At 39.1% G+C, this 25,659-nt stretch overlaps 3 protein-coding genes across 4 annotated transcripts; 1 reads left to right on the forward strand and 2 right to left on the reverse strand.

Annotated features, from left to right (window-relative positions):
* Window positions 1–7,999: 7,999 nt before the first annotated feature.
* LOC136262805 (uncharacterized) lies at window positions 8,000–16,365 on the reverse strand. The gene is made up of 11 exons (XM_066057210.1): window positions 16,032–16,365; window positions 15,607–15,971; window positions 13,881–14,887; window positions 13,234–13,421; window positions 12,430–12,558; window positions 12,279–12,378; window positions 11,888–12,084; window positions 11,031–11,177; window positions 9,593–9,728; window positions 8,367–8,493; window positions 8,000–8,312 (listed from the first exon to the last, which is right to left on the reverse strand). Exons 1-11 carry the CDS (start codon window positions 16,302–16,304, stop codon window positions 8,141–8,143), a joined length of 2,841 nt encoding a protein of 946 aa, XP_065913282.1. The 5' UTR covers window positions 16,305–16,365; the 3' UTR covers window positions 8,000–8,140.
* A 5-nt stretch (window positions 16,366–16,370) lies between these two features.
* Window positions 16,371–23,456, forward strand: LOC136262811 (ankyrin repeat and SAM domain-containing protein 6-like). 2 transcript variants are annotated; one of them, XM_066057218.1, is made up of 15 exons: window positions 16,397–16,476; window positions 16,520–17,200; window positions 19,539–19,577; window positions 19,639–19,751; window positions 19,805–19,896; window positions 20,119–20,282; window positions 20,347–20,422; window positions 20,475–20,508; window positions 20,562–20,673; window positions 20,927–21,057; window positions 21,747–22,365; window positions 22,688–22,755; window positions 22,808–22,915; window positions 23,200–23,245; window positions 23,291–23,456. In XM_066057218.1, the coding sequence occupies exons 2-15, from the start codon at window positions 16,684–16,686 to the stop codon at window positions 23,344–23,346; spliced, it is 2,175 nt and encodes a 724-aa protein (XP_065913290.1). In that variant the 5' UTR covers window positions 16,397–16,476; window positions 16,520–16,683; the 3' UTR covers window positions 23,347–23,456. The 2 variants fall into 2 exon arrangements, with proteins under 2 accessions (XP_065913289.1, XP_065913290.1); XM_066057217.1 differs by having other exon boundaries at window positions 16,371–17,200.
* LOC136262857 (eukaryotic translation initiation factor 6-like) lies at window positions 23,367–25,657 on the reverse strand. The gene is made up of 7 exons (XM_066057281.1): window positions 25,375–25,657; window positions 25,234–25,319; window positions 25,001–25,176; window positions 24,839–24,949; window positions 24,724–24,789; window positions 23,574–23,755; window positions 23,367–23,516 (listed from the first exon to the last, which is right to left on the reverse strand). The coding sequence occupies exons 1-7, from the start codon at window positions 25,479–25,481 to the stop codon at window positions 23,495–23,497; spliced, it is 750 nt and encodes a 249-aa protein (XP_065913353.1). The 5' UTR covers window positions 25,482–25,657; the 3' UTR covers window positions 23,367–23,494.
* Between the last annotated feature and the right edge of the window lie 2 nt (window positions 25,658–25,659).

Here is a 25,659-nt window from a genome sequence, read left to right on the forward strand (position 1 = left end):
GCACTTCATTGTATGTATAGGTGCAGGCAGATTTGGAAAAATTCCATAACAGAACCAATTATATGCATATGCTTCCAGTGAATGTTCTATTAGAGTAGTTAGCTGACTGCTCTATTAGAGTATCTCGATCTTGTACACCTCCAATGCTGATCCAGGTCCTTGTTACATAATCTTTAGTATAAATCCACTGATAATACCTTGGAAAGATGTTTATAAGGTGATTTTATGAGTATTTGTATTATTAGTGACCATATAATTATGCTAAGACAAAATTTCATTATAATACTCAGCATATTGATCAAGTAAAGCCTAAAAGTGAAGGAGGGGGGGCGAACCCCCCCCCCCCCCCCCCCCCCTGGATCCGCCCCTGAAGTGTGACACGTAATAGTTTAATTGAATCACCTCACACAATGGTTTTATTGTTCTATACCGGCCATATCTTATATCTTATTTACTTGGTTAAAACACTGCAGCATTTATTACCTAAGTTTCAAAAATCAATGTTGTCAGTGGCTATTCAGCACCTCTTGATGTTCAAAAACAATGTTTAAATTTTGAGTTTTGAACATAATTGGCTGGACTTTTGAGCACTGATCAAAAGCATAGTAGGCTATTTTCAAAGCATAATTAGCTTAAGCCTAACAGAGAATAACCAAAGCTAATGCAAAAAGGCTGTCTTTCTGGCTAAGCAGCATGCATGCATAAACACAACTTGGCTAGTTGAAAATAAGAAATCATTTGTTCAGTTATGTAGATTCTCCATTTTAAAATCTTGTTATTCACTTTGATGTGCTTTTCAGTCACTTGGAGCAACTGATTGTGCATGACAACCAGCAAGGATTAACATCATATATTTTAGGATTTACTTATGTAGAAAATCAGGTACATTTACAGCAGATACTGTATACTCAGTAATGTTACTTAGCAGTTGTCAGCGGACTTGTGTGTGTGTGGAGTCAGTAGAGGTCACTGATAAAGAGTTGTACAAGAAATTTTTGGGATGAAGAGGTGGAATTTTATTTTATTTCAAACTACTGTGATAATGAGTCGGTGCATGCTATGTAGTTTCACGCTTTCCATTTCTTGAATCCTGCATGTAGTTGAGATTCATACCAGCATTGGCAAAATTTTCATCTAGTGGATTCTCTATAATATCCACTGTTTTACCCATAAATGTGTGAAAGCATCAGTGTTATGACCAGACCACCCTCACCGTTGGCCAGTGCTATATATGGTAAGTTAGGATGATTACCAATCAAGTTAAGCCAAATCTGAAAGCTCCGTGCACTTGATGTCCATGCAACTATTTAAGTTAGCTACTGTATATTTCACCATTTTACACAGGGTCATGGGTGTCACATGGTTATATCGGAAAGGTTTCACCATGTTCACAACAACACTTCACAAAAGCCCTGAAACACAATTCATCGCGAAGATTGTACTGCATGACCACTTAAAGTTGCAGGACTCTAAAAGAGTATACATGCAATATAAAATGATATTATTAATTAAGTGTGAGTAAGTTAGTTATTGATCACATGATCATTACAAACAATTATCCTTGAAAGTGATATCTGGTATCTCTATATTGCTTGATATTATGACATTCTCTTCTTGTGCATCATACTCCTTGACTGTGCATGCAGCATATGGTCAAGAGCTCAAGTACTTTAATTATAAATGGTGAAATTGCAGTTCCAGTTAACAACTGCTACATAGCTATTGATTTAGATCATGATGGCACTGACCTTCTTGGTGACTTAATGACTACAATATCAGCTCATCATGGACTGCATTATAGTGTTGTGCATGAGATCAGTGAAGGTGTTACTGTACTTGTATGAAAATCCGGCTCCTAATTTAATCATGCTTCATATCAACGACATAAGATTATCTTTCCAAGAACCTCTTATAATTGCGTTTATGTGATGTGTATTAAGCCATACTTTTCATCATCATTTAGATAACACTGTAGCTGTAATGTGTGGATGTGGGTACATTATATGCTCAGGCATCACAGCCAATAAACCTCCAGTAGCCTCTTACTACATGTGCCAGTGGATTGTGCCAGTCTTCAATACTGTGAACACTACAATAGTTAGCTACTAATAATAGTATCAGATAAAGTTTTGTTATTATGTCATTTATATGTAATTTATATTATCTTGTTGGCATTAAGCTGCAAGTTTAATTGTACAGTGGAACCTCTCTATTACAGACATTGTGGGACCCAGAATTTTTGGCCACTTTTTGCTGTAATAATTATAGAGGTTTTCCTTTTTAAAGGTATAAAAATGTATTGACCAGACCAGTTGGGACCAAAGAATTTGTCCTTATTATGGAGGTCTTATCTATTGTGTCCTTAATTTGGGGAGTTTGTTAAGAGAGGTTCCACTGTATGTGCTAACTAGCTATATAGTGTTTTTACCCCTTTAATGTTTACAGCAGCTGATCCCGGCAGGGTTTATCAAAGGGGGTGCACCAGTATATGGAGTAGGGATCTGTGCCTCCCAGACGCTAAAGCTTTTTGCAGGACAAAATATCTTGAATGGTTTAGATCATACTGCTTTTTATGTGGACTACATTGATCAAGAGTTGTATATATATAGGGACATTAAAGTGACAATCATGCCAGTAGATTATTATAGACCTAAAGAATGGCATACACAAGATCGCATGCATTTCATTTGCAATATATCCTTAGCAGGCTAAATGTACTAATGAAATTGTAGATGTTAGGTGACTGTTCTATTAGAGTATTGACTGACTGCTCTATTAGAGTATCTCGATCTTATATAACACGCGGCTCGATAACACGTACGCATACTTAAGGCCACCTAGAAGGCCACAGTGGAACGGGAAACTAGGTCGGCACAGTGCACGTGGGGTACTTTGTGCCTAGCCCTACGCCTTCTCAAAGATCTATGATAAAGCCAGTGGGGGACCACTTATGCGGGGGGGACCAACTGTGCCGGGTGGCTTGAGATGTCCGGGGGGAACTGCTGCAAGTAGTCCGGCCGGGGGACCATGCAAGTATGGTTGCTGCGGCTGGTCCGGGGGAACCGATTTTGGGGGGACCGGTTATAGTGTGACAGTTGTCTTCCCGTCAGCCCGTCCTCTCGCCCCCGGCGTCCACGTAAAGTCTCGTGCCGCCCGTCCCAACACTGATTTCCTTTTTCCGAGGTATAGAAAGAGCAGAAGAGGGTCGGGCGCCGCGAGACTATACTTTGGAGGAAGTTTCTTATTCTGGGAATTGGGGCAGGCGGAGCGTGAGGCAGACCGTGGCAGGATAATTTTGTCAGCCTTCCGCATATAACAGATACTCTGATGAGATTTTTCCTGTGCAGATCTGTGACGTTACTGAACAGTACTATAGTGTCAATGGACTTTTTTTTCTCCTGGGCTAGATGGACTGCCCTTGCCACCACCCCGAACGCTAGTTGGCATGTGCTGGACAACTAACAGCGGTGGAGGAAGGTATGAAAAGTTGGGGGGGGGGAGGGGGCTGGCACAGGGTCTGGGGGCATGCTTCCCCAGAAATTTTTTGAAAATTAAGTGCTATGAGATTGAATCTGGAGGCAGTTTTAGGATTTTAGCCAATACTAATCACAGTAATGCCAGATAAATAGTCATAAAGCAAGTAAGAATTGCTATAAATGCTTAAGCTATTAGCCACTACAGCGACCTTGTGCACGCGTATACGGTGTTGATCACGTGATACGTCTTATGACGTCACAAAACACATTTGTTGGGGGGGGGGGGGCTTTAGCCCCTGTAGCCCACCCCCTGCTGCCACTGACTCGAGATCGAGAGCCGGATGGACCTGAAATGATTAGTGAAGTTGCATTCCTCATGCAGGGAAGGACCTCATGTTAATGAGATGCTGAACAGGGGGCTATCAGCTCCTGTGGAGATCATGACCGATCATGACCACTATAACTATCTGAAATGCTCTGTGCCCTGAAGGCTTTTTTTTCTATTTTCATTTTTGTAAAAATGAAAACAGTACATAATGCATAAATAAGCTGAACTTAAATACGATCCTCAGCAACCTGCACAGCAGGCTTGTATTTGTTATTGAGCTGTATTTGTGGCAGCTATTGAAAGTTGAATGAGCCTTAACATTAATATTCAGATCTGATTCATTTTTTTTCACTCATATGTATTCAATGCTCACTCTCATGAATCCCTTGAGTAGTTCCGTCTGGTCATCACTTAACAAAGTCGTGGTTGACAATAACGTTTGTTTATTGAACTTCACACTTTGCAAGAAATGGCATTACTGCAACCATCAGATAAGTCTATATACCTGTGGCCATTATGAAGCTCTGAGGCTTAGTTAGCTACAATGTAGGCAGGTGAGGTAGTTGCCTCACCAAATATTGATGACTGAAGTCACTGAACTGAGAGCTACATTGGACCTTTTAGATGCATTGAAAGCTTGCACTAACAAGGTTTATATGCTATTTAGTTCAATTTGTAGGTGTCCATCCAGGGGCAGCTCTAGGGGGTTAGCTACTGAGGTTTTCAGAATCTGGTCAAGCAAGATCAATATAGTCAAATAGAGCAGTCACCCTAATACAACTGTCAAGCAAACTTTTATGAGGAAATTAATTAAATTGCTCTCACAATCAATCTCAGATGGTCTAACTTTCCCAGGGGAGCATAACCCAGACCCCCTGGATTGACTACTCAAGACAATGTTTGATATTAAACATGCATAAAATACCATAATGTGCATTCTTTGCAATTACCATAATAGTAGGACTACAATTGCCTCCAGATTCAATCGTGTAACTCTTAATTTTCAGAAATTTCCTGAGGACATGTTGCAGGCCCCTTAGCTGGAGCATGCTATGCATATACTGATTGTATACTTACACAACAGAGTGCATAGCAAGCGTAGAGGATTGCAAAGTCTGCCTCACCTATTTAAAATTTCTAGCTACACCCCTGGAGCCATATGATTTACATTTTAGATGGCTTCTTTAATCCTGTCACCTGCCCCCAATCGCATCATTCCATTAGTTGAATCGCATTGAGGATGTTTCTTTGCATGCTAAAGTGGCTCTCTTGTATAAGTAGAGCTGTCAAGATGTACAGTAAGACATGCATGTACATCTGCATGTATATACTGTAGAGCATGCTGGACACTGTGAAGCTGATGGCTAGCAGCACTGCTTCAGTTGGAAGAAATGTTGAGTGGCCTTGAGGCACTGGTACTCTAAAGGTTTTAATACCAGCATTAAAGAAGTAATGTGAAGAGATCAATTTAGAAATAGATCAAATTAGAAGAAACACTGCTTGAAGACGCTACAAGGAAGGGATAAAGCGACAAGTACAAAATGCTGTATCACAGATGCTATGGTGCAGTGATGGCAAAGTAGAATGTGCAAGGGCATGAGTTGTAAGCATGCTCAGTTGAGAAAAGTTCTGGTACTTACATAAATCAAGGTGTTGATATACATGTTATGACATGCCTTGTATGCATCATCACTAATGTAATGCAAGTTAAGTGGTCATAAGTTTATAGCCTTTACAGCACTGTTGGTAGAGACCCGCCGATTATGCTCATTATTTTACCTATTATGCTATGCTGCACTGCTCAAAAATTTACCTATTATGCTTAGATTAATGCTCAATATTTAGGCCACTACAATGAGATTACTTGTTTCTCATCAACCGCCCGCACCAAAATTTTCTTTTGCCCATGCGCACTCATTATTGCACGAGATGGCAGCATGGCTTTTTTGAGTGTTGTGGTAGTGGGTTTATCACATAGAAAAGCACTATTTCCATGAAAAACTGCAATCCCATTGAGATACAGACACCATTTATGAGTGTTTTTTACTTCTGTGTTGATTAGAGAGCTTTCTGGAGCATCAACAACCACCAAGGCATCAACAGTGAGTGCTACAGTGTACATTAGACCATACACTAGCATTGGTATCGTGACCTGCATGCCCTATGTGCAGGGCCATCATATCTAAGAGACATAGTAGCTTTAGTCTTGCTACTTCTGCCACAAGCTTACACAGCCCCTCCCCCTAATAAGACTGACCAGCCTACATGTGCTAAGACTGCTGCTGCATGGTACATGACTCCAAGACTGGTGGAACTTTCGCAAAGGACTTGAATGCTATGTTACTGAAGTTGAAGTTTATGTGCACTTGGAATTTTACCCTCAGTGTGCACCAGTGCTTGGTGTGCATCCTGCCAATAGCCTAAAAATAAAGGATTATTATACTGGTTTTGTACAAATATGCTATGGCTTGTGTAATAATGAGATAATGAGATAACCCGCCCGCCCGCATGTGTTACTCTATGAGAAGTTGATGAGAAACAAGTTATCTCATTGTAGCGGCCTTACCTATTATGCTCAATATTTTTACCTCAGTTCCCATATTTTTCTAATAACTTTGCACTTTATGAAAAAGCAGTAAGTAGTTGAAGCACAGACTGTAAATCCTTGCTTGTCAAAATGCATGTCACAGAAAAGATCGATATACTCTAATAGAACAGTCAGCTACCTGATAATTTTATTAGAGTTACTGACTGTTCTATTAGAGTATATCGATCTTTTTGTCGGATATGTATTTTGATAAGCAAGAATTTATAGCATTGCACAAGTTTTCTGCCTATTATGCTAGCATTATGCTCAATGCTTTCAGGCACCTATTATGCTCATTATTATGCCAGCATAATCGGCGGGTCCCTAACTGTTGGATTATGGGTCTGGACTGGAGTATAAATTAAGGTACGTGGCTGTATTATAAATTACTAGCTGGGGCTGTACCTGATTTTTTATATATTATGAGTTATGGCGGCCCTTATAGTAGAGATGACTGCTCAAAGCAGTATCTTGATTTGTACAAAATATAGAAGCTAAACCATTTTGAAATAAGTATAAGAGATTCTTGTCCTATAGTTCCATTGCATTGCTAACATCAGTGACAGTTTACACAGTATACTCTTTTTAAGGGGTAACAGGTTTGGAAAGAGCTACTAATTGGCATGGCCTTGTTGAGTTACAGTTGTCTGAAGGCAGACATCATGATGTTGTAAGCTTATTGGTCAGTCAGTCATTAACTTATCATTACAAAAATTTGCAGTCAAAACAGCGCAGCGCAGTAGCATGCAAAAATATAGCAACAACAGCAATTTACATTTACCTTATAATTATCCACAGTATGGACATGCTGTATTGGAAAGTTGCTGTTTGAGCAGAAACTGAGTTTATACTCCGTACAAAATTACACTCTGTGACTTTCACATATCCAGAAAGCATGCTACATTTTTCAGATACTTGTTTCATTAAATTTACTTTTTGGCTATTAGCACACTGCCAGTTGAAAATCTGAATTTTCATGATTTCATTTATTGTTATCCTCTTGGTAATCACCTGACTAATCAGCATGAGTCATTCTTTCTCACCAGAGCTAAAACACATAATATACATCACAAACAAGTACAAAAACAAAACAATACACACATACAGTAGATGACTGGTCAAAAGATTTAACTTTTATGATTATCCCAGCAGTTTTAAAGGTAATGACTTTGACTTCCAAAATAATTTAGCAGCTGTACTAACTGTTGTTATTACTTTTGTATCAGCAGGGAGTGATCATGCATGATTGAGTGAGCCATTCATCTTTAAGACATGTAGCAGAGTATCCAGAAGACCAGAACTACTCAAAATTTGTGAGTCTGTTGCAGCCATATAAGCCGAGTGTCTGCCCTGAAATTGCCTAAACATATATTTAGATATGCCATCAAAATTCTCGCCAATTTATTTTCCTCATCCCTAGGGGTTTTCACTAAAATGAACAGTGCAACATTTTCCATACCAAAGAATTTGAAAAATCGCTACTAGAGAACTAAACCACTGGTGTCAAGATTGATGTTAGAGCAGCATGGGTGATTCCTTTCTGTTAAAGCCAGAGAGTCAGACAACTATTCCACTAAACCATTTCTGTAGAGTACATTCATACAAAAATCTATCCTACCACATTTTCATAAAATCACCGATGACAATTGTAATACAGTACAATAACAGACACACGATACAACATACACTAAAATTTGACATAGTAATCAACATAATTATAACTATTGAACTAGCTAATACCAAATATTGCTACAACAATTTTGTCCATTTAGCCAGCCAGTATGGTAATAGCCATGAACCAGGGTCCATCTCTGAGTTGGATCCTGAATTGTCCAGTAAATAGGGATTTCTATTCCAGCGCAACTGAGTTCTCTCATTGGCCGGTAATATCTTTAGTGACTGAGAATTGGAGCGGAAATATCTAATTGACAGGAAAAGGATACAAAAACCACAAAACAAAAGCTATGGTCTTTACCTGTCTTGCTCATGGTTAAAATGAATATCAAGACGATGTGAATTTTTGGTTTCCCATTCCACGAGTTCTAGAGGCCATGTCCTCAAATTCCATACCACATTCTCGATCAGTTCTTTACTATGATCTCCTGTAAGAGCAGTAAAATATACCGTATTTGTTAATCAGTAACCCTCAGACATGGCCAGCAGAATTTATATTACATAAAGCTAAGGTAATACCACAATGGTAATTTACCAAGCTTCAAAACAGGATCATGCCAAAATTGGAAAAAAATTGTATCAACCTTTTTAAATAGAACTTTGCATGGGTGAGATCAAAGGAAAAAGTATACTTTAAATTTCATAAAGTACACTTTAGGGCAAACAGTGCTTTATTGCCACAAAGAGTGCTTCAATCCTATAATGTACCACTCTTTGTGGGCAACAAAGCACAGGCAGGTAGTGCAGGCTAATAGCACGCAGTGCTCATACCAGTATGACTAATCACCCAGGCTGATAGCCCTTGCTGATAGCCCTTGCTGATAGCCCTTGCTGATAGCCCTTGCTGCGCTGAGTGGTCAATCACCTCAACCAATACGAGTTCTACCACTGGATTGCTTTTATAGACACACCTAAATGCTTCGATGATGGGTGGGAGAAGGTAACGTTGCTGTTACGTTTGTTAATGTAAACAGACAAGTCCTGGAGATATCATGGAAATACTTCACCATGTGTCACAATAGAATCGATTGTGGGTTGTGACTAAAATACGCGATGAACGTCTACATTGCCAAACTTGGCGAACTACGTGTGAGTTACTTCGTTAAACTAGTTTGTGTGCATTCAGGCTACTAATAGTTCGTGCAACACATGTTAATTTCAAGTCCTAGTGTATGGTAAAGCTAAATGACTAGAAAGTTCCATAAATTATTTAAAGCATTGCCACGAGTGCTATATGAAAAATAAAGCACAAGGCATGCGGCCGAGTGCTTTATTTTTCATATAGCAAGAGCAAGGCATTGTTTTAACATGTACTAAAAGCATAGTACACATGATTTAGAGTCAAAAGTTATTCAGGCACAGAATGCTAGGGGAGCAAATGTGTCAAAACTTTTCAGCAAATATTTTGAAAAGGCTCAATAATTTAATACATAATCCACTAAGCCAAATGATTAAAACAGTAAACTATTGTTTGTTGTAAACATTTAGATAACCTATAAACAGTCAAGTGACCACATAAACCCTCACCAGTAATGTAGCTGTATATAGTGGTCCAAGCACTGCTCTTCTCTGGGCCTACACTCTGCCATGTTCTCCGTAGGCTGAGTAGACCAATATCCTGAGGGTCTATATCCAAATTTGACCTGATCTTTGACTTCATATTCTATAAGGACACAGAGGGTGAATTACAACTGACCCCCAGTTATCTATTCCTAGAATTTGAACAAAGTGTTCAGATAAATAAGTGGATTTACAAAGCCTACTGATTTACACACAGAGCTCCCAAGGATATGGGGTGTCCCTTCATATAAGATCACTTTTTATCACTAAAATAAACTGTTGAGTTACGACTAGATATGGCATTATAGCGGGTGTGTTCCTACTGTGAATAACAGTAATATGGGCTGGAAAATATTCTCAGCAATTGAAAGTGTGACCGACTATGAGCAAAAACTTGTTGTGTTCGCAAAAATTCTATTTTGCCATAAAAATGTATTGAGTAAAATACTTATGACAATTACAGATATTTTAATTGCTCCAGTATGCATTGAAGGCTTGAAGCAAAGTTCAAATCAATCAAATCAAATCTGCCTGCTCAAGAAGAGTTGCAATTAGAGGTGTGCGATGACAAATTTAGACATATCACGATATTTCCAATTGAACTTACCTCGGTTGTCTAACATACCGCAGAGTAACGTTGTTAAGTGCATGTATCTCTATTAAGTGCAAAATATTTGTTAAGCGCATATACATTTCTTGTGATTAACCATGGCTGATAAGCGCACATGGCCCAATGCGAGGCTCAACACGAGACAAAGCTACACAGAGGGAGAAAAGCTGGAAGTACTGGAAAATTAATGTCTCTTACAATGAGGTCTCCCTTCACTATGTATACAGCAAATTAGCCTACCGGATTGTGATATTCTTCTTTATCACGAAGGATTTCTCCCAGAAATGGAGTCAAACATCCTAATACACTGGCGTGGTGACCACGAACTACTCTATTACAACGTAGTGATTCTGTGCTAAACACACCATAATTACCAACTGGGCGTATGCACCTAACAGATAGTATGATTTTTACAAGTTTTCTCTAAAAATTATAAGCACATGTGCTTAACAGCCTGACTCTACAGTATCTAAATATAAATTTTAGTTAACTACCAATAATGTAACCAGTAATGTGAAGAGAAATTTTTAGTTTTAGCATTGTGTCAAAGTGGTGGGGGACTTGAAGGGTCTATACCATCAGTTGGTATACAAGTAATTTACATTTATTGTTATCTTGACTCAATAAGTCTTAGATAACCGCATACGTCTAGTAAGAATATCATTGTTTCACCTTCGTATAAACAACTGGGTAATGTGAATAAAGTTTCTTGCTCAAGGAAACACCAATAGCAACTGTGCATCACGTACACACACACACACACTACACACACACACTACACACCCACACACACACCTCAAGAGAAAAGAAATAAATGAAGTAGGGTAGGAATGCCAACTCATCATCACTATAGTTATCATCCCTGGGGAAGGTCACCTTCTGGTTGATCATGTTCAGTCCATAATGGTTGGGTACTCCATCAGTACTGCCATTGTATAGTCCCTAATACAAGCCACATGATTACAATGACTGCTTCAAACATTCTAAGCATCTAGTGTACAGGGACACTGTGTCAGTATTGAAGCTATTAAACATGCATTATTTCAAAGTTTGTGAAATCATTACATAACCCAAACTATATACAACTTTTACAGCAAGTGCAGGTATGTACACTTATAGTTCAACATGATTCTCCAGCTGCACACAGCAGCATGACAGATGATGAAATGGATGCCTCATGACAATATATAGTGCTTTGGTCATCTGCACTACCTTAAAGTTCAGGGCTGTAGTACAAGAGTGAACAACTGCTAGAAATCTTGTCCACTACTTCACTATTGTTGTCAACAACATAATATACTGGATCATAAAATTAACAATGTAAACAATATCGACACAAGTGTCCCTATAAGTACAAAACAATAGTCTTTAGACACATGGAACCAGTTGAATATGATGCAAAATGAATGAGGCTATCTATTCTTGGAGGTAAAATTATATTAACAGAGGTCTATAGAACGATCAAAAGCTCTTCTTTAGAAGAGGTTAAATGTAACCTTCAAGAAAAGGACATGATACAAAGATCCTATAAGAGACATTCCAATGTACGTACGTACGTACTGTACAAGATTGTCTGATAATAAGCACATCCTAATTTATTAAGTACCTACAAATGCCTCACGGATAAGCATATCCTATAACTAAGCACCTACCATCCAAGTTTTCCAGTAAACATCCTTCTGAGTGACATGATATGCTGTCAGAAGATATGATAGGATTTGTAGAGAGTTCACACCATGTTCATCAGCCCATGATTGGTTCAAATTCAACTGATCAGGTGACCACATCCCCCAACGAGTTGGTTGACCAGTGACATCAATGAGCTTGAACCCATTATCCTTGATGTGACCTATATAACAGCATTTGGATACACATAAGTGTGCTTTAGTATGCTCATGTAACTATGAACACCCCAACACGCCAATTATTATTCTATTTCCCCACCACCAACATGCCAAAATACAAGAACTCCTCCAATAAAAATATAAGCACTGGAATAACATTTACATAAAGATAAAGACCATAAGTAATGTCAGCACTTACCAACAATTCCATCAATAATTTTCGTAACAAGATTTTTCTCAGAGTTTGATTTCGCCAGTAACTCATGCACAATAGGGTAAGCAAACATGTGACCAACCACCTGTGGATCACATGAGATCACATGAGCTTCTCAATTGTAACACACAATTACCTCATCAGAGCTAGTGTCTCCCTTCCACAACCAGCCACGATGTACCGATGAATTGTGCCATGTACCACTTGTAATATTCACTGAGTCCTTCACCACACTACGGGCCATTAGTCCAGTCTTGCCAGTCACCTGTCAAATGAATTAGTTAAACAATGGCTACATGAAGAGAAGTAGGAGTAGGGCAGTCAACACTACAATGATTGAAATAACAACTATAATATTTTTCTTTGTGAAAGTAGACATGCGATCAACTCACTGAAATTTACAGTATTTAGTTGGTCAAATACTGCAGCACTGCTTGCATATGTTTAAGAATACACCCACCTACTTTATTAGGACAATACATTGCTAAGTAAGTGCAAGTACAAATTAGAGTTTGGTTAGGATAATAAAAATAAAAATCAGCAAAAAAAGGGAGGTCACCTACACCTGCACATATACTAGTGAACATTTAATCCCTAATTCAGTCATGGGTATATAGACTGAAGTAGACAGCATATAACTTTGCAAATAATTTCACACCTTTGACTTCTCTCCCCTTTTCCTAGTAGTGTTACAATACAGAGCTATTTTTCAAATTAGGAGGCTGCAACAAAATAAACTGAGATGGGGCAGTAACCAATAGCAATTAGACATTTTGGGCACCCTATAAAAAATTTGTAAGATTGCCTGAACCTAGAGACACTTATTTTGTCCCAATTTTGAACATTACTAAAAGTAATTAAACTTTCCCACTATGGGAAAAGTATGTCCAGCGGACAAACCTATACCATCATTTCCTAACGTGATACAACTGCTACTTACATTGTAAAGAAACTGCATGCCATTGAACAGTTCCCAAGCATTGCTCTTTGCCTGACTGCTACCGGTCACTTTGTAGCGGAACACTTCAGCAGCTACCAGCCATGATGTCCACAAGCCATCATTATCAGTAGTCTGAGGTGAACATGTGGAGGGAATGTAGTTGAATAGTGGACAATCAGACACCAGACCTATAGAGATGAGAATAGAGTCAACTAAATAATAGTGACTATTGTGCTATTGTGAAGTGATATTTTGTATGTATATACACACTGTAAATCATACTACACATGATCAATTTTATACCACACACATGCACACATGCATGCATACTCACACACAGTTGCTCACACACACACACACACACACACACACACACACACACACACACACACACACACACACACACACACACACACACACACACACACACACACACACACACACACACACAGTCGCTCGCTCACTCACACACACACATACACACACACACAGTCGCTCACACACACACAGTCGCTCACACACACAGTCGCTCACACACACAGTCACTCACACACACAGTCGCTCACACACACACAGTCGCTCACACACACAGTCGCTCATACACACACACACACACACACACACTCACACACATTACAAACACACACCTGGTGGTCTGAAGTGTCTGGCTAACATTTTCTGATAATGATCGGCTTTGGCCTCAAGTGTCCACTCCTCTGCCCTCACAAGTGACATGCCCCCTTCCGTAACAATCAAAACAGTACGCTCCACACCAGAAATCGCTGACACTCTGTCACCAGGCAACCACCTGGGGCCATAATGGTATCCTCTAAATACCCTGGAAGTGACATCATAAATACTATATCCCATATCCGTGCCAATAAACAAACACCCGCCAAGATGGTCATCAACAGACTTCTGAGTTGCATGTGGATAAACGGGAGTATACCCTAAATAGAATAGTTCATTGATGTGGTTATAAGGAAGACCCTGCTCCGGTCCAATTCTCTCAAAGGTGTAGTTAGTGTTCAGTCGACTCATGGAGACATTATTTACAACGAAAAGAGACCCATCCGGTGTAAAAGTCATCGAAGATACTGGGCCATCCACAACACCACCTAAACCATCTTCCCAGCGAGACATCCATTCAAATCTCCACTGATACCCATCAAAGAAGTACAGTTTGTACTCCGATGCTACAGCTAGCAAGCCAAACTCTATAACAGGTGTAGAGTAGGAATTAAAGTTGATGTAGCCATACGTGACCCCATCCAATTGAATATCAGACACACCTAGAAAAGCCGAATCATCCACTGGATTGACTGGTGTAGTCAGTTGTAAATAGTCACCCAGGTTGAAGGAGTTACCAAAAAACACCTTGGAACCATCAGAAAATGATAGCTGTGAGTGTCTGTGGCCATGTGAGAGTACAAAAGAACTCTTGGGGTTCTTTGACACAAGAGAACGCCAAGCAATATGTGATGCTGGTCCAGTGACATTTTCTACTTTTCTTACGACTAACTGAGAGTGTTCCCATGCAGCAACATGTAATCCATTGACAGTCCCAATCCACAGTGCTCCATCCGATAGAGAAACAACAGCTGATAAAACATGTTCAAAGTTGTATGGACCATGTCTTGATACCACAACACAGCTAACAAGGGAAAATTTAAACGATTACTTCTAGTTCAAAAGATGCTTTCTTAATTTGTCAGGTGCCTATGTCATGTATAAGTGTAGTGCATGTGGTGTGTGTGTGTGTGTGTGTGTGTGTGTGTTGTTTGTTATGTATGCTGTTTAGGATGAATTGGTCCACCTATGCATGGTGTGACAATGCATACATTATGTTCTCTTTGAGGGACACCCCGTTAAAATCTCATAAAAATTATACTTGCAAAAATAATTCCCCTAATTTTACCCCTCAATCCATATAGCCAACCAACACACATATCATGCATATTGTCCCATTTCCTGTCCAAGATTCATCACCACCACATATAGGGTATCAGATAAAAGTGCTATATAGAATCCTTAATGGAACCTGTCAATATGGACCCACATACAGCTCAAAAGTAGCATATCAAAACAAGACTTGCACAGAACATTGGTCCCAGGGCATTGGTAATAGTTTTACTCTTTGAAAATGCCAAAGAACCGCCATTGGTTGAAATTCAAAGCTATACTCAAGCCAACTCATCACCCAGGAAGCACTATACAATGCCAACAAAGCAGTCAAGACGGGAAATTTTAAACATTAAGTTTATTAAAAGAGAACTTATTGTCACAGAAATGTCTTCATGTACATCACCAGGCTTAACTCTCAATCACAAGAATTTCAAATAACAAGTGTTACTACTACGATTTGATACTCACTTCTCAGCCCATCCTTGTGAACAGTTTAATCGAGTAATCATCATTGGTGATACAATGTACAATCCTGACGCCGGTTCCACAGCTATTCTACTTCCATTCACAATCTCGATTCCCAAACTGGTACCAACATTGGTGAACTGTACTAAGCTAGGTCTGGTGGATGCTATGTTACTAACACACACTAAACTATTTGTCCCTAACAACCAGACACCCGAGGTATCAGCTAGTTTTGCCTCAGCTGCTTGTACGATATCATCTTTCTTCAATATGTCCGGTAGCTGAGGCCAGTTTGCAAAATGTCTGTCTGAGTATGTCCACCTTGTGGCTACCCATTCTGTGTAGGGCAAATCTGTGAACTTTAATGACTAGTAAGAGATACAAACACTCACGTGAACATCTTATATAAAATAAACGAATTAACTCACGTTTTGCTTATAGCGCAGATAGGCCAAGTAGTCTTCTGGATAATAAAATGTGTTCTCGGCGTATATCGCCACATAAATGGCAGATATTAGAATACATATGAGGAGGTAAGAAGTGGCCAAAAATTTCCACCGGTAGCTTCCCGGGTTTTCGTTAGAAAACTTTCCTTGAGGGGGACAGTAAACCGGCAAATGAAGATAACTGTTTGTTCGATTTAGTGACGTCAATGCGGCAGGAGCACTTTCAGACTTATCGCCACTATCTCCACTTTCCATCACTGCCTACTTGACCCTGTCATTCCATTTCAATCTTGGATTTTCTCACGTGTGCCGCAAATTAAGCGCATTATGTTTATTTTCGTGCACATGATTTCGCGCATGATTAATAATTAAGTACCGGTGTCAACCGGTTTGTATGCATCGATAAACAATGGATCACAGACAGCAGGTATTTTTGGCTGCTGAGCATGGTAATGTTAAAAGTCTCACAGTTCTGGAGCAAGATCACGGCGTGGAGTGTCTGAAGATATGTGACGACGAAGGATTCACACCGCTGAGTTACGCCGCGGCGAATGGCCACGAGAACGTGATAAGGTATCTATTAACAAAAGGATTAGACTGTAACGCGGCTAACTCATACGGTTGGACGCCGCTAATGCAGGCTGCTTACTACGGTTGGTTACCGGCTGTTGGCCGCTTAGTGGAGGGCGGCGCGGAAGTTAATGATGTTAATAGCTGGGGGACTACAGCCCTTCTGTGTGCGTGCAAGAACGGTTTCTACTCCATTGCAGAAATGCTGATAAAGAAAGGAGCCAATGTGAATGTGTCAGATGAGAACCGATGTGGGTTTACACCATTAATGGCTGCATGCCAGTCAGGAAATGAGCAGATGGTCCGGTTACTGTTGACACATGGTGCAAATCCTAATGCACAGCTAAAGGGGAGTGGCTGGACAGCTCTGATGTTGGCCTCCCTTAACAACCACAAAGAAGTAGTGAAGATGCTGTTAACAAATGGAGCCAAAAAACAGCTTGTTAATGCTTCAGGGAAGAATGCAATCACTATTTGTTGTGAAGTGGAGAATGATGACATCAGCGCAATTCTGAATGGAGGAAAACCCTACAAGACAGTAGACAAGAAGCGACCAATGAGTTCCAACGCACCAAAAAAGAGTAAGTCACTATGTAAAATTATGGAACCAACTAGATAATCTTATTATCCAAGCTCCATCTCTTGATTTATTTAATAATTATGTAAATTTGTAAATAAGTAGCTAGCTACATATGTACGAATATACTCATGATTGAGTTTGTACATTAAAAAAAAATATATATATATATATATATATAAACAATTACCTAAAACAAAAACAGCTTTGGGGCTGTAAAAATAGGACGCTGCCAAGCAAAGTAGGATCAATCAAACAAGCTTATTCAACGTGACTGGTAAGAACAAGGACTGATATGAAGTTGTGGCCAAGTGAATGCAGTATACCCATTCTCTTTGTATCTAGCTATAGCTATATAATAAAACTAGAGCAAATACACATGCAACTGTTATTAAATTGTCATTTTTTAATAACAGTTGCATGTGTATTTGCTCTAGTTTTATTATATAGCTATAGCTAGATACAAAGAGAATGGGTATACTGCATTCACTTGGCCACAACTTCATATCAGTCCTTGTTCTTACCAGTCATGTTGAATAAGCTTGTTTGATTGATCCTACTTTGCTTGGCAGCGCCCTTTTTTACAGCCCCAAGGCTGTTTTTGTTTTAGGATATCACACATTTTTGTCACTGAGCAAGACAAAAAAAATTAATGCATAAAGCTAATAGTTTCATACAAGCCACCTTTGAATATCACAACAACTTCAACAGTTATTGTGTGTACTGCATCATAGCTTGAGACATGAAGTGGCAAAACCAAAGAATGTGTACAAGTAGGCAGGTACTGGCTTGTCGGTGTTGCAACCTCAATAGGGTATGGCTTCTTCTATAGATACCATTAAAACCATCAGTGAACAGAGTGATTTCCCGGCAGGTGAGAATGTGCCCATTATTAAATAACAACTGAATAACAAACACTTACGAGAATAGCACACGATATAGCTGAGTTCACCACACTGATCATGTTCACCTAGCGTTGATGCTTACAGCCGAATTTTTACCGAGTTCACCAACTGTAAATTAATGCTACTGCAATTAGAAGTGTCTTAAATTTAAGAGAGAGTTGTAAAAGACCGCAAAATTAATCAGCAATTAGCGTAGACAACGTTATTATCCATGAGCGCACTTATGGAAATTAACTAACCACTTCCCATACAAAACGGCAGGTCATAATCGAGCGAAACTACTCCATATGTTTAATTACATATCAAAGATCGTCTCATGAAGCGCAAGAGTGAAAACTTTGAGAAAATCACTTATGGTGGCTCTCGCAAGAGAGGTGGAGTTCCAAGATTTGTACTGAAGAAACTTAACTAGCCAAAGAACTTGTGATAGTAAATCCAAGGCTGTGGAATTATCACAGTCTAAGATATAAGAGTAAAAAAATTGGCGGCTCACGCTAACAAGCATGCGAAGGAGAAGAATACGACGTTTTCAGCAAAATTTCATGCGATGTTACTAAAATATAACAGGGATTACTTACTTAGTAATACGCTTATATAACAATGTACTAAAGGTTTTGCTGTATCGCAAGGTTTTTTTTACAAAAGAATAGTTTTAAAGGTAGGTTTTAGGTGTGCGTTCTATTAGAGTTAGTCGTTCGTGTAAATAACTCACGGTAGTCGTGCGCCCTACTTTCCTTGGCCACACGACTTACTACCATGAGTCTTGATTGCATTTACATAGTTGCAATGTTGTTCTCCCTTGCCTTTTGGTTTACTTCGTAGTTTGAACCATGCAGTTTGGTGGGCTGTGTGTTAATCCAGTGGCCTGTGGATTGAGCCATAAGTACTTGGAATTTTTAGCCCATCGTATGTGCTGGCAGTTTATTCAGCTAGGATAATGATTCTCTCAAGATAGGCTTCAAGACTCGTGATGTCATTCATGCTCGCTCACTTCTAGCTGTACATGAGCTAACTGATAAAGAAGAAAACATGCATGCACTCAAACGTCATTTATAGCTATTCTTCCTTTGATTGTCATTTCAAAGATGTAATATTGCTAGCTATATAGCTATTTCTGATAAATTACGAATTAGAAAATGCATTATTTTTGAATATTTCGAAAATTTAACCTATCAAAAATTTCCCACTGTCGTCTCAGATAGGTACTTAATTAAGGTGTCAGTGACAATGAAATAGCTAGCACGCAAGCTCACTGACTTGAAATGAATAAAGAATCTATACACATTTGCTCAGAAATGCAAGTTGTAAAGCACCACTGGTCTGGGAACAGTTCTAATGTCAAGACTCTATTACCAAAATAAATAGTGTTCATAGTTTCCTATTCCCTTAGTGTGTAGCAGACACTTGTATTACCTCATGTGTTTCTTTCCATACTAGGTGGCGCTCAAGTTGACTTGTTTGAGGCATCCAAACAAGGTCAGTTTTTACTGGTGGTTATAGGTGTCATGTCTAAAAATGAAATGTGATTGTCAAACAGGAAACATCATTGCTGTTGATGACATCGTTTCGGCTAACAAGCAAGCTGTCCATGTTGTGGATAAAGATGGAGCCACGCCCCTTATGTTTGCTGCAATGAGAGGCCATGTTGAGGTATGCAAAAGGAGGTGGGGCTTGCTACACTGTTGTTTGGTGCATTTTACTAGGTGTGTCGTGCATTGGTGGAAGCTGGCAGTAATGTGGATGCTCAGGACTTTAGGTGTGGCTGGACCGCATTCATGCAGGCTGTCCATCACAGGTGGGTGTGGTTGTTGATCACATGATGTGTATGAGTGTGGCATGTAGAAAGTTTATATTCTCTTGTAAAGGACTAAATTCCAAGTTAAGAGTTTGGAAAAAGCAAAGAAGTGAACATTTTTCACAACAACTCAAACAAAACTTTCTGCATAGTCCATAAAGTTGATTATATTTATTATTTCATTGCCAACTATAAGTTTTAATGTGCACTTGTTTACTGCAGGCAGCACGCTGTTGCAGAGCTACTCATTCAATATGGAGCTGACGTCAGTCTCAAAGCAATGAATGGCTGTAGTGCTTTTGAAGTGGCGACATTTAACAGTGACTCAAAGATGATCCAGCTTATTGCATCCACCGCCATGGGGAAAGGGAAAAAAGGCAAGCAAGGTATGGGGTTTTGTGTTGGTGAATTTCTTTGCAGTAAATAAGTCTCTTTTTGGTTTATTGGTAGTCGACATGGACAAAGCCAATGCTGCCCAAAAGGGGCTATCTTTGATGGAAAAAAGAGCTCGACTTAAATCTGGAAAGTGAGAGATTAATAAAACAATGTTACCATTGTAATGTGTTCCATTAATTTAGGATGTTAACTCATGAATCAACTGACGTCATATATGTGAGTGTCATTGTGACAAATTTCCAATTATTCCCCACCTGTTTGTTACTAAGGAGTCACCACAGAAAGAAGACGAAGGATTGAAAAACTATGTATTAAAGAAGCATCAGTCAGATATGGACTTTGATGCACAACCATCACCCACAAAACTACCTAAACATGCAAGTGTGTACTGTGCATTGAAGTGGCAGTAAATGTGATAACTGAAAAGTTTGACAAAAGAGTAGTGTATTCCAATGAAAGCCTTCCAAGTTTTTTCATATATATTATTTATTTGTTGTTGACAATTTAGTCATTTTTGTCTCATACTATTCTGTCAAAGTTAATTCACGAAAGTTACTTACCCTCCTGTCAAACCTTTCTAAAATACTGTACTTGGTTTAAGTGATTCATGATGTTGTTGTTGTTGTTGTTTCAGGTTTTGGTAGTTCATCTTCAAGTGTGCAAATGGTTCCAGCCCCTCCTGACTTCTCTATGACCCCATCCCTCTCTGTACTGGTCAATCGTGTCAGCATGGCACTCAACACTGCAGACGAGCAGCCCAAACCAGTAAGTAGTTGTGAATGTACTTTGAGTAGTTGTAACAATGCTTCAGTAGAGGATAACTATTCAAATTTAGGATAAACCTCTATAATAAGGACGATTTTGTTTTTCAACTCCAATAGTGGACAACCTTGCAAATGTGGATCAAAGTTCTTGGACCCAAAATATCCCATTGTGGAAAGCTTCACTCAAATAGGCAACGATTTTCTGTAGAGGTTCTTACCTTTTAGCAGGTGTTACTGATAAAACACCATATATGGCACCAGAGGCATGTACAACAAAAGTAATTATTACAAGTGGACGTTATTAATCACATGGTTGTGTGACGAATGTGTGTCTGTGTTGTGTGGGACTCATGGATAAGTGGACTGGGTATGGATGATGGAGCCCTACTTTGTGTGCTTCTATACTAAGCACATAGGCTCTTTTCTGTAGGTGTTTTTGTTTCTTTAAAAAAAATTAAGTTAGCTTTTCATAGAGATGTGAGGGTGGAAGGGAGTGCATAACCCCATTAGGGCCAGTTAATAAAAAAATTTAAATGAACAAACATCTAGCAGTACACTGTAGTGATTTATTTTGACCCATGTAAATAATGAAACAATGACACATTGTGAAAACGTTTTCATCATTAATACACGTTTTTTGTTGAGAGATACTTTTTGCAATGTTGGTTGTTGTCTTCATTTTAATTTCAGAGTGAGGCTGAGCAGGCTGCACAGCGATTCCCCACCTCACGACAACAGTCCAAGAATCAAATGGAAAAAATTGCTTCTACTAAACAAGAAGAAAGCAGTCCAGTGTCCACCAGAAAGGAAGTGGCAACTACTCCTGTTGATCATGGCAGTCCCAAGCCTCTCCATCACCCAGTATCTGCATCTCCTCCTACTACAAGAAGCTCCTTCCAGAAGTTTCTCATGAAGAAATCTTCTCAGGGAAATGTCCCTTCAGAGCTTGCAGTAGCAAAGACTCCAAGCACCGCTGATAGTTCTCCTCCTAAAACCAATAAGAACCCAGCTGGTATTGTTGGTGTTGTTAGTGACTTTAAGAAGCCTGGTGCATCTAAGGAACTGCCTACCTCCATTTTCAATCTGCTTGCAAAAAATGCTCCAAAGGCTGGCACTCGTAATAAAGCTAATAAACATCCCTATGGTAACGTGGGCAACTCTAATGACCTTATTGCTAATCTAGCTATGAAGTATGGCAAGCAAGGGGGTGTGGCTGCATATGTGCAGGATTCTCCGCCTGTGAAGCATCACACCAAACAACTAGCTGCTCCTTCTGTAGCTAATGTGACACCCTCCATCACTGAGGATTGTGAGTTATGTATTCACTATTGGTATACACAGTGAACCACTGGAATAGGACCGCCTACTGTATGTATGGAATAGTGAAGTATGAGGTGGTCTTATCAATGAGGTCATGAAGTACACCTTAGCTATGTTTGGGGCCTACTTGACATGGTCACTATAATGAGGTGGTCTTATTAATGAGGTCATGAAGTACACCTTAGCTATGTTTGGGACCTACTTGACATGGTCACTATAATGAGGTGGTCATATTAACATGTTAAGTGAGGGCTTACCACACCATCAAGTCCTATTGTTTGACTGCGTCTTAATGCTACACTCTTTTCCAGCTGATCTCTCTGATGTCCTCAAACAATATTCACTGGACCGGTTCATCACCATATTTGAAGAAAATGAGGTAAGCACATCAGTGACTATATCACATGAGATCACATGATCTCACACACCAGGTTGACCTACAATCATTCCTCACGATGACAAACAGTGACCTCGAAGAAGTCGGTATAACTGACCCTGAAGAAAAGCTGTATATACTGGATGCCATTTATGAGATAAAGGTATTGATTCAGTTCTTAATGGAAAACCAAACCACTATCCAACTGTGGAGCCCTGGACTTTTAAAAATGTGTTCACCTGCATACTTTGCTTGGACACTTGGGAATGGTCCCACAGAATGTAACAGACTGATAATCAGGTGGTTGATCCCAAGGTGCCTACAATTTCAGTGTACATAGTATTTATTATGTTCCTAAAGCTGTTTCTGGGGCCAAGAGAAGGTTTCTGTCTATCCAAAAATAATCTTTTTTTATTGACAGTTATTGGCAATTTTTTTTTTTTATAGGATAAAATGAATACACCCACATCATCATTGAATTACAAACAAAAAGGTGAGTTGTTACCATAGTTACAGTGACCTCACAATAATGTTACAGGGACAGGTAAAGGTTCCAGACCATCTTCATTCAATTTCCAGGATTTTCATTGGTGACAAGCTACTTGTTACCACAATTATTTTAACACACGTTCATTTACAAATACACAATATATTTTTGTACAGAAATTCAAATACTAAAAATTATCTATAGTAGTGTTCAGTGATGCATTGGTTGGTGTATGAGGCATTGTGGAGGTGGGGCTTACTTTGCTCCTGCAGTTGCACTAAAATATTAAAATCAATAAAACAGGTACTGTATGAAACAAAAAAAAGGGGAGTACCTGTCTATCAGGGATTCCTTCAAGGCTCCAGGAATGTCTGTCGGTTTAGAATCATTTAATCTGAAGATGCTTTCAATTACAGAGAGTTCTGCGCTGGTAGTGTCCAAACCACAGAACGCTGACCAATCATTAACCACCATCCCAGCTCCTATAACTTCACTACCTCTGTTGACTGACCCAACCTGCAATAAGTTATAATATCCTTCAATGGTATAATACCATATATGTGATGTCTTAGAATAAATTTGCATAGCTCACACCAATTAGGTCTGAAAAAGCACATGGAGTGAAATATTCATTATCAAGAGTTCATAATATATATATGCTGAGGAGAGTATCCTACTCTCATATATCCCTGTAGAAGGACGTATTGTGAAGTTATGACATAGCACTTCCAAGTTCTCCCGTTTCTCTTTGTATAATATTAATGATGTCATTAGTTGAACATGATATCGATTGAACGCATGTTTAACAATGTCACTAGCAACCAAACTAACTCCAGCTCTAAGAGTTTCTCACTGAACTACAATTGTTCCTTCATGGATTAAGACTGGTCCATAGGCATTTTTTTTGCTAGGCCATTAATGAATATGGCTATCCTGAGCGTCGCAAGTGTGAAATGGTGCTAATGATTTTCTGTTTGTACATCACAAACCACAACATCTCATTGTTACATCATGACTTCATGATACGCCCTTCTACAAGGGTATATGAGAGTAGGATACTTTCTTTCGCATATACATTATGAACTCTTGCTATTAATTCTTCATTTTAAATACCTTCCTACTAGCATGCATCAGTGTGCCTAGGACTAAACGATACCATGAAGGATTGGACAATTCATGGTGAACGGTTGGAACCAAGTCCCAACTCTGTATAGTCACTACATAAATTACTTTACTCTTCCCACTGTCTAGTACTATGACTAGACATAATAGGCTGATACTTTGGTAACTCATTCTATGGACACTGTAGATAATAATGAGGCAACAAAAAGAAATCTGGGAAAGAGTGCAGATTGTGTGGTGACATTCACTCTTGTTACAAACTAGAAATAAGAAAACATTTTGTAATAATTAAAATGCTTCCAATGGCGTATGCAGAAAATGAAAGATTTATTTTGCTAAGATATACAGTACTTAATGCTTACCACTAATGGTACTTGTAGTAAAGATGATAGTTCATCTTGTTCTTGTACTTTTGTCTTGGGGTGCACCTTGAATAGAATAATGTAGTACACATTTCAAATGGTTTCTTAAACTCACCATGCCCCCTCTGTTGCTAAGGGCACAGTATGTGCCTACCAAAACATTATCGGCGATGGTTTGCCGGAACACTTCAACCTTTAGTACATCTGTAAGTATCTCTTCTGTCTCCTACAACAAACAAAAACTAACAACTTGGTTACAAATCATCGTAAGACGTACTCTGTCCAGATCAGGGTGGACTAATGCTACATAGTCATTGCATACGATGACATTTCCAAGTGCTGATAGTCTTTCTTCAACACGTTGAATTGCTATTTTATCTGGGAGGGAGTTCTTTAGATGTTGTAACTCCTGATCTGTGGTGGAGCTTGGTACCAGTAGGCCATGTCGGTTGCCTAGTAACAACACGTATGGATCACGAGATACTTACAAAACAAAAGATTACCACTCACCTACTGATAATCGCCCTATTATTCTACAACCATTAATTGACGCCCTCACAACTGGAATACTGTCTGAAAGCTCACTTTCAAAAACGCTAGAATTAAGTGTATTCTAATATATTGGTACACAACATTTTTTATACAATTTACCTATAGAAATTGGCTGAACTCCCGATCGTGACGAGACAGTAAGCGTTGGTTAGTTTGGAAAATACTCCAACTTCGTTGTTGCCTTCAAATTGTGTCCTTATAGCCATGATGCTGTCGATGCAATTCCAGTAGCTGAGAATACAAAAATCAAGTCAAGCCGTTTATAAATATGCACTCGTTTAATAGTATATTATCGCTGCAGTTAGCGATTTATACACAACACGTGTAGAGAGCGTTGCACAATATCCTATCAATATCGCATTGCGTCATGCGTAAAAATAGTAC

This window comes from Dysidea avara, chromosome 8, assembly GCF_963678975.1.
Source record: "Dysidea avara chromosome 8, odDysAvar1.4, whole genome shotgun sequence".
Lineage (NCBI taxonomy): Eukaryota > Metazoa > Porifera > Demospongiae > Dictyoceratida > Dysideidae > Dysidea > Dysidea avara.

Coding starts and splice junctions, on each gene's coding strand:
- LOC136262811 (XM_066057217.1), top strand. CDS start 16,459: ATGGATCACAGACAGCAGGTATTTTTGGCTGCTGAGCATGGTAATGTT. Junction 20,283..20,346: donor AGGGAAAAAAGGCAAGCAAG/GTATGGGGTTTT, acceptor GTTTATTGGTAG/TCGACATGGACAAAGCCAAT. Junction 21,058..21,746: donor CAGACGAGCAGCCCAAACCA/GTAAGTAGTTGT, acceptor TTTTAATTTCAG/AGTGAGGCTGAGCAGGCTGC.
- LOC136262857 (XM_066057281.1), bottom strand. CDS start 25,481: ATGGCTATAAGGACACAATTTGAAGGCAACAACGAAGTTGGAGTATTT. Junction 25,177..25,233: donor AATAGGGCGATTATCAGTAG/GTGAGTGGTAAT, acceptor TGTTGTTACTAG/GCAACCGACATGGCCTACTG. Junction 24,950..25,000: donor TCCACCCTGATCTGGACAGA/GTACGTCTTACG, acceptor TGTTTGTTGTAG/GAGACAGAAGAGATACTTAC.
- LOC136262805 (XM_066057210.1), bottom strand. CDS start 16,304: ATGGAAAGTGGAGATAGTGGCGATAAGTCTGAAAGTGCTCCTGCCGCA. Junction 15,972..16,031: donor ATCTGCGCTATAAGCAAAAC/GTGAGTTAATTC, acceptor ATCTCTTACTAG/TCATTAAAGTTCACAGATTT. Junction 8,313..8,366: donor TTTAACCATGAGCAAGACAG/GTAAAGACCATA, acceptor CCTGTCAATTAG/ATATTTCCGCTCCAATTCTC.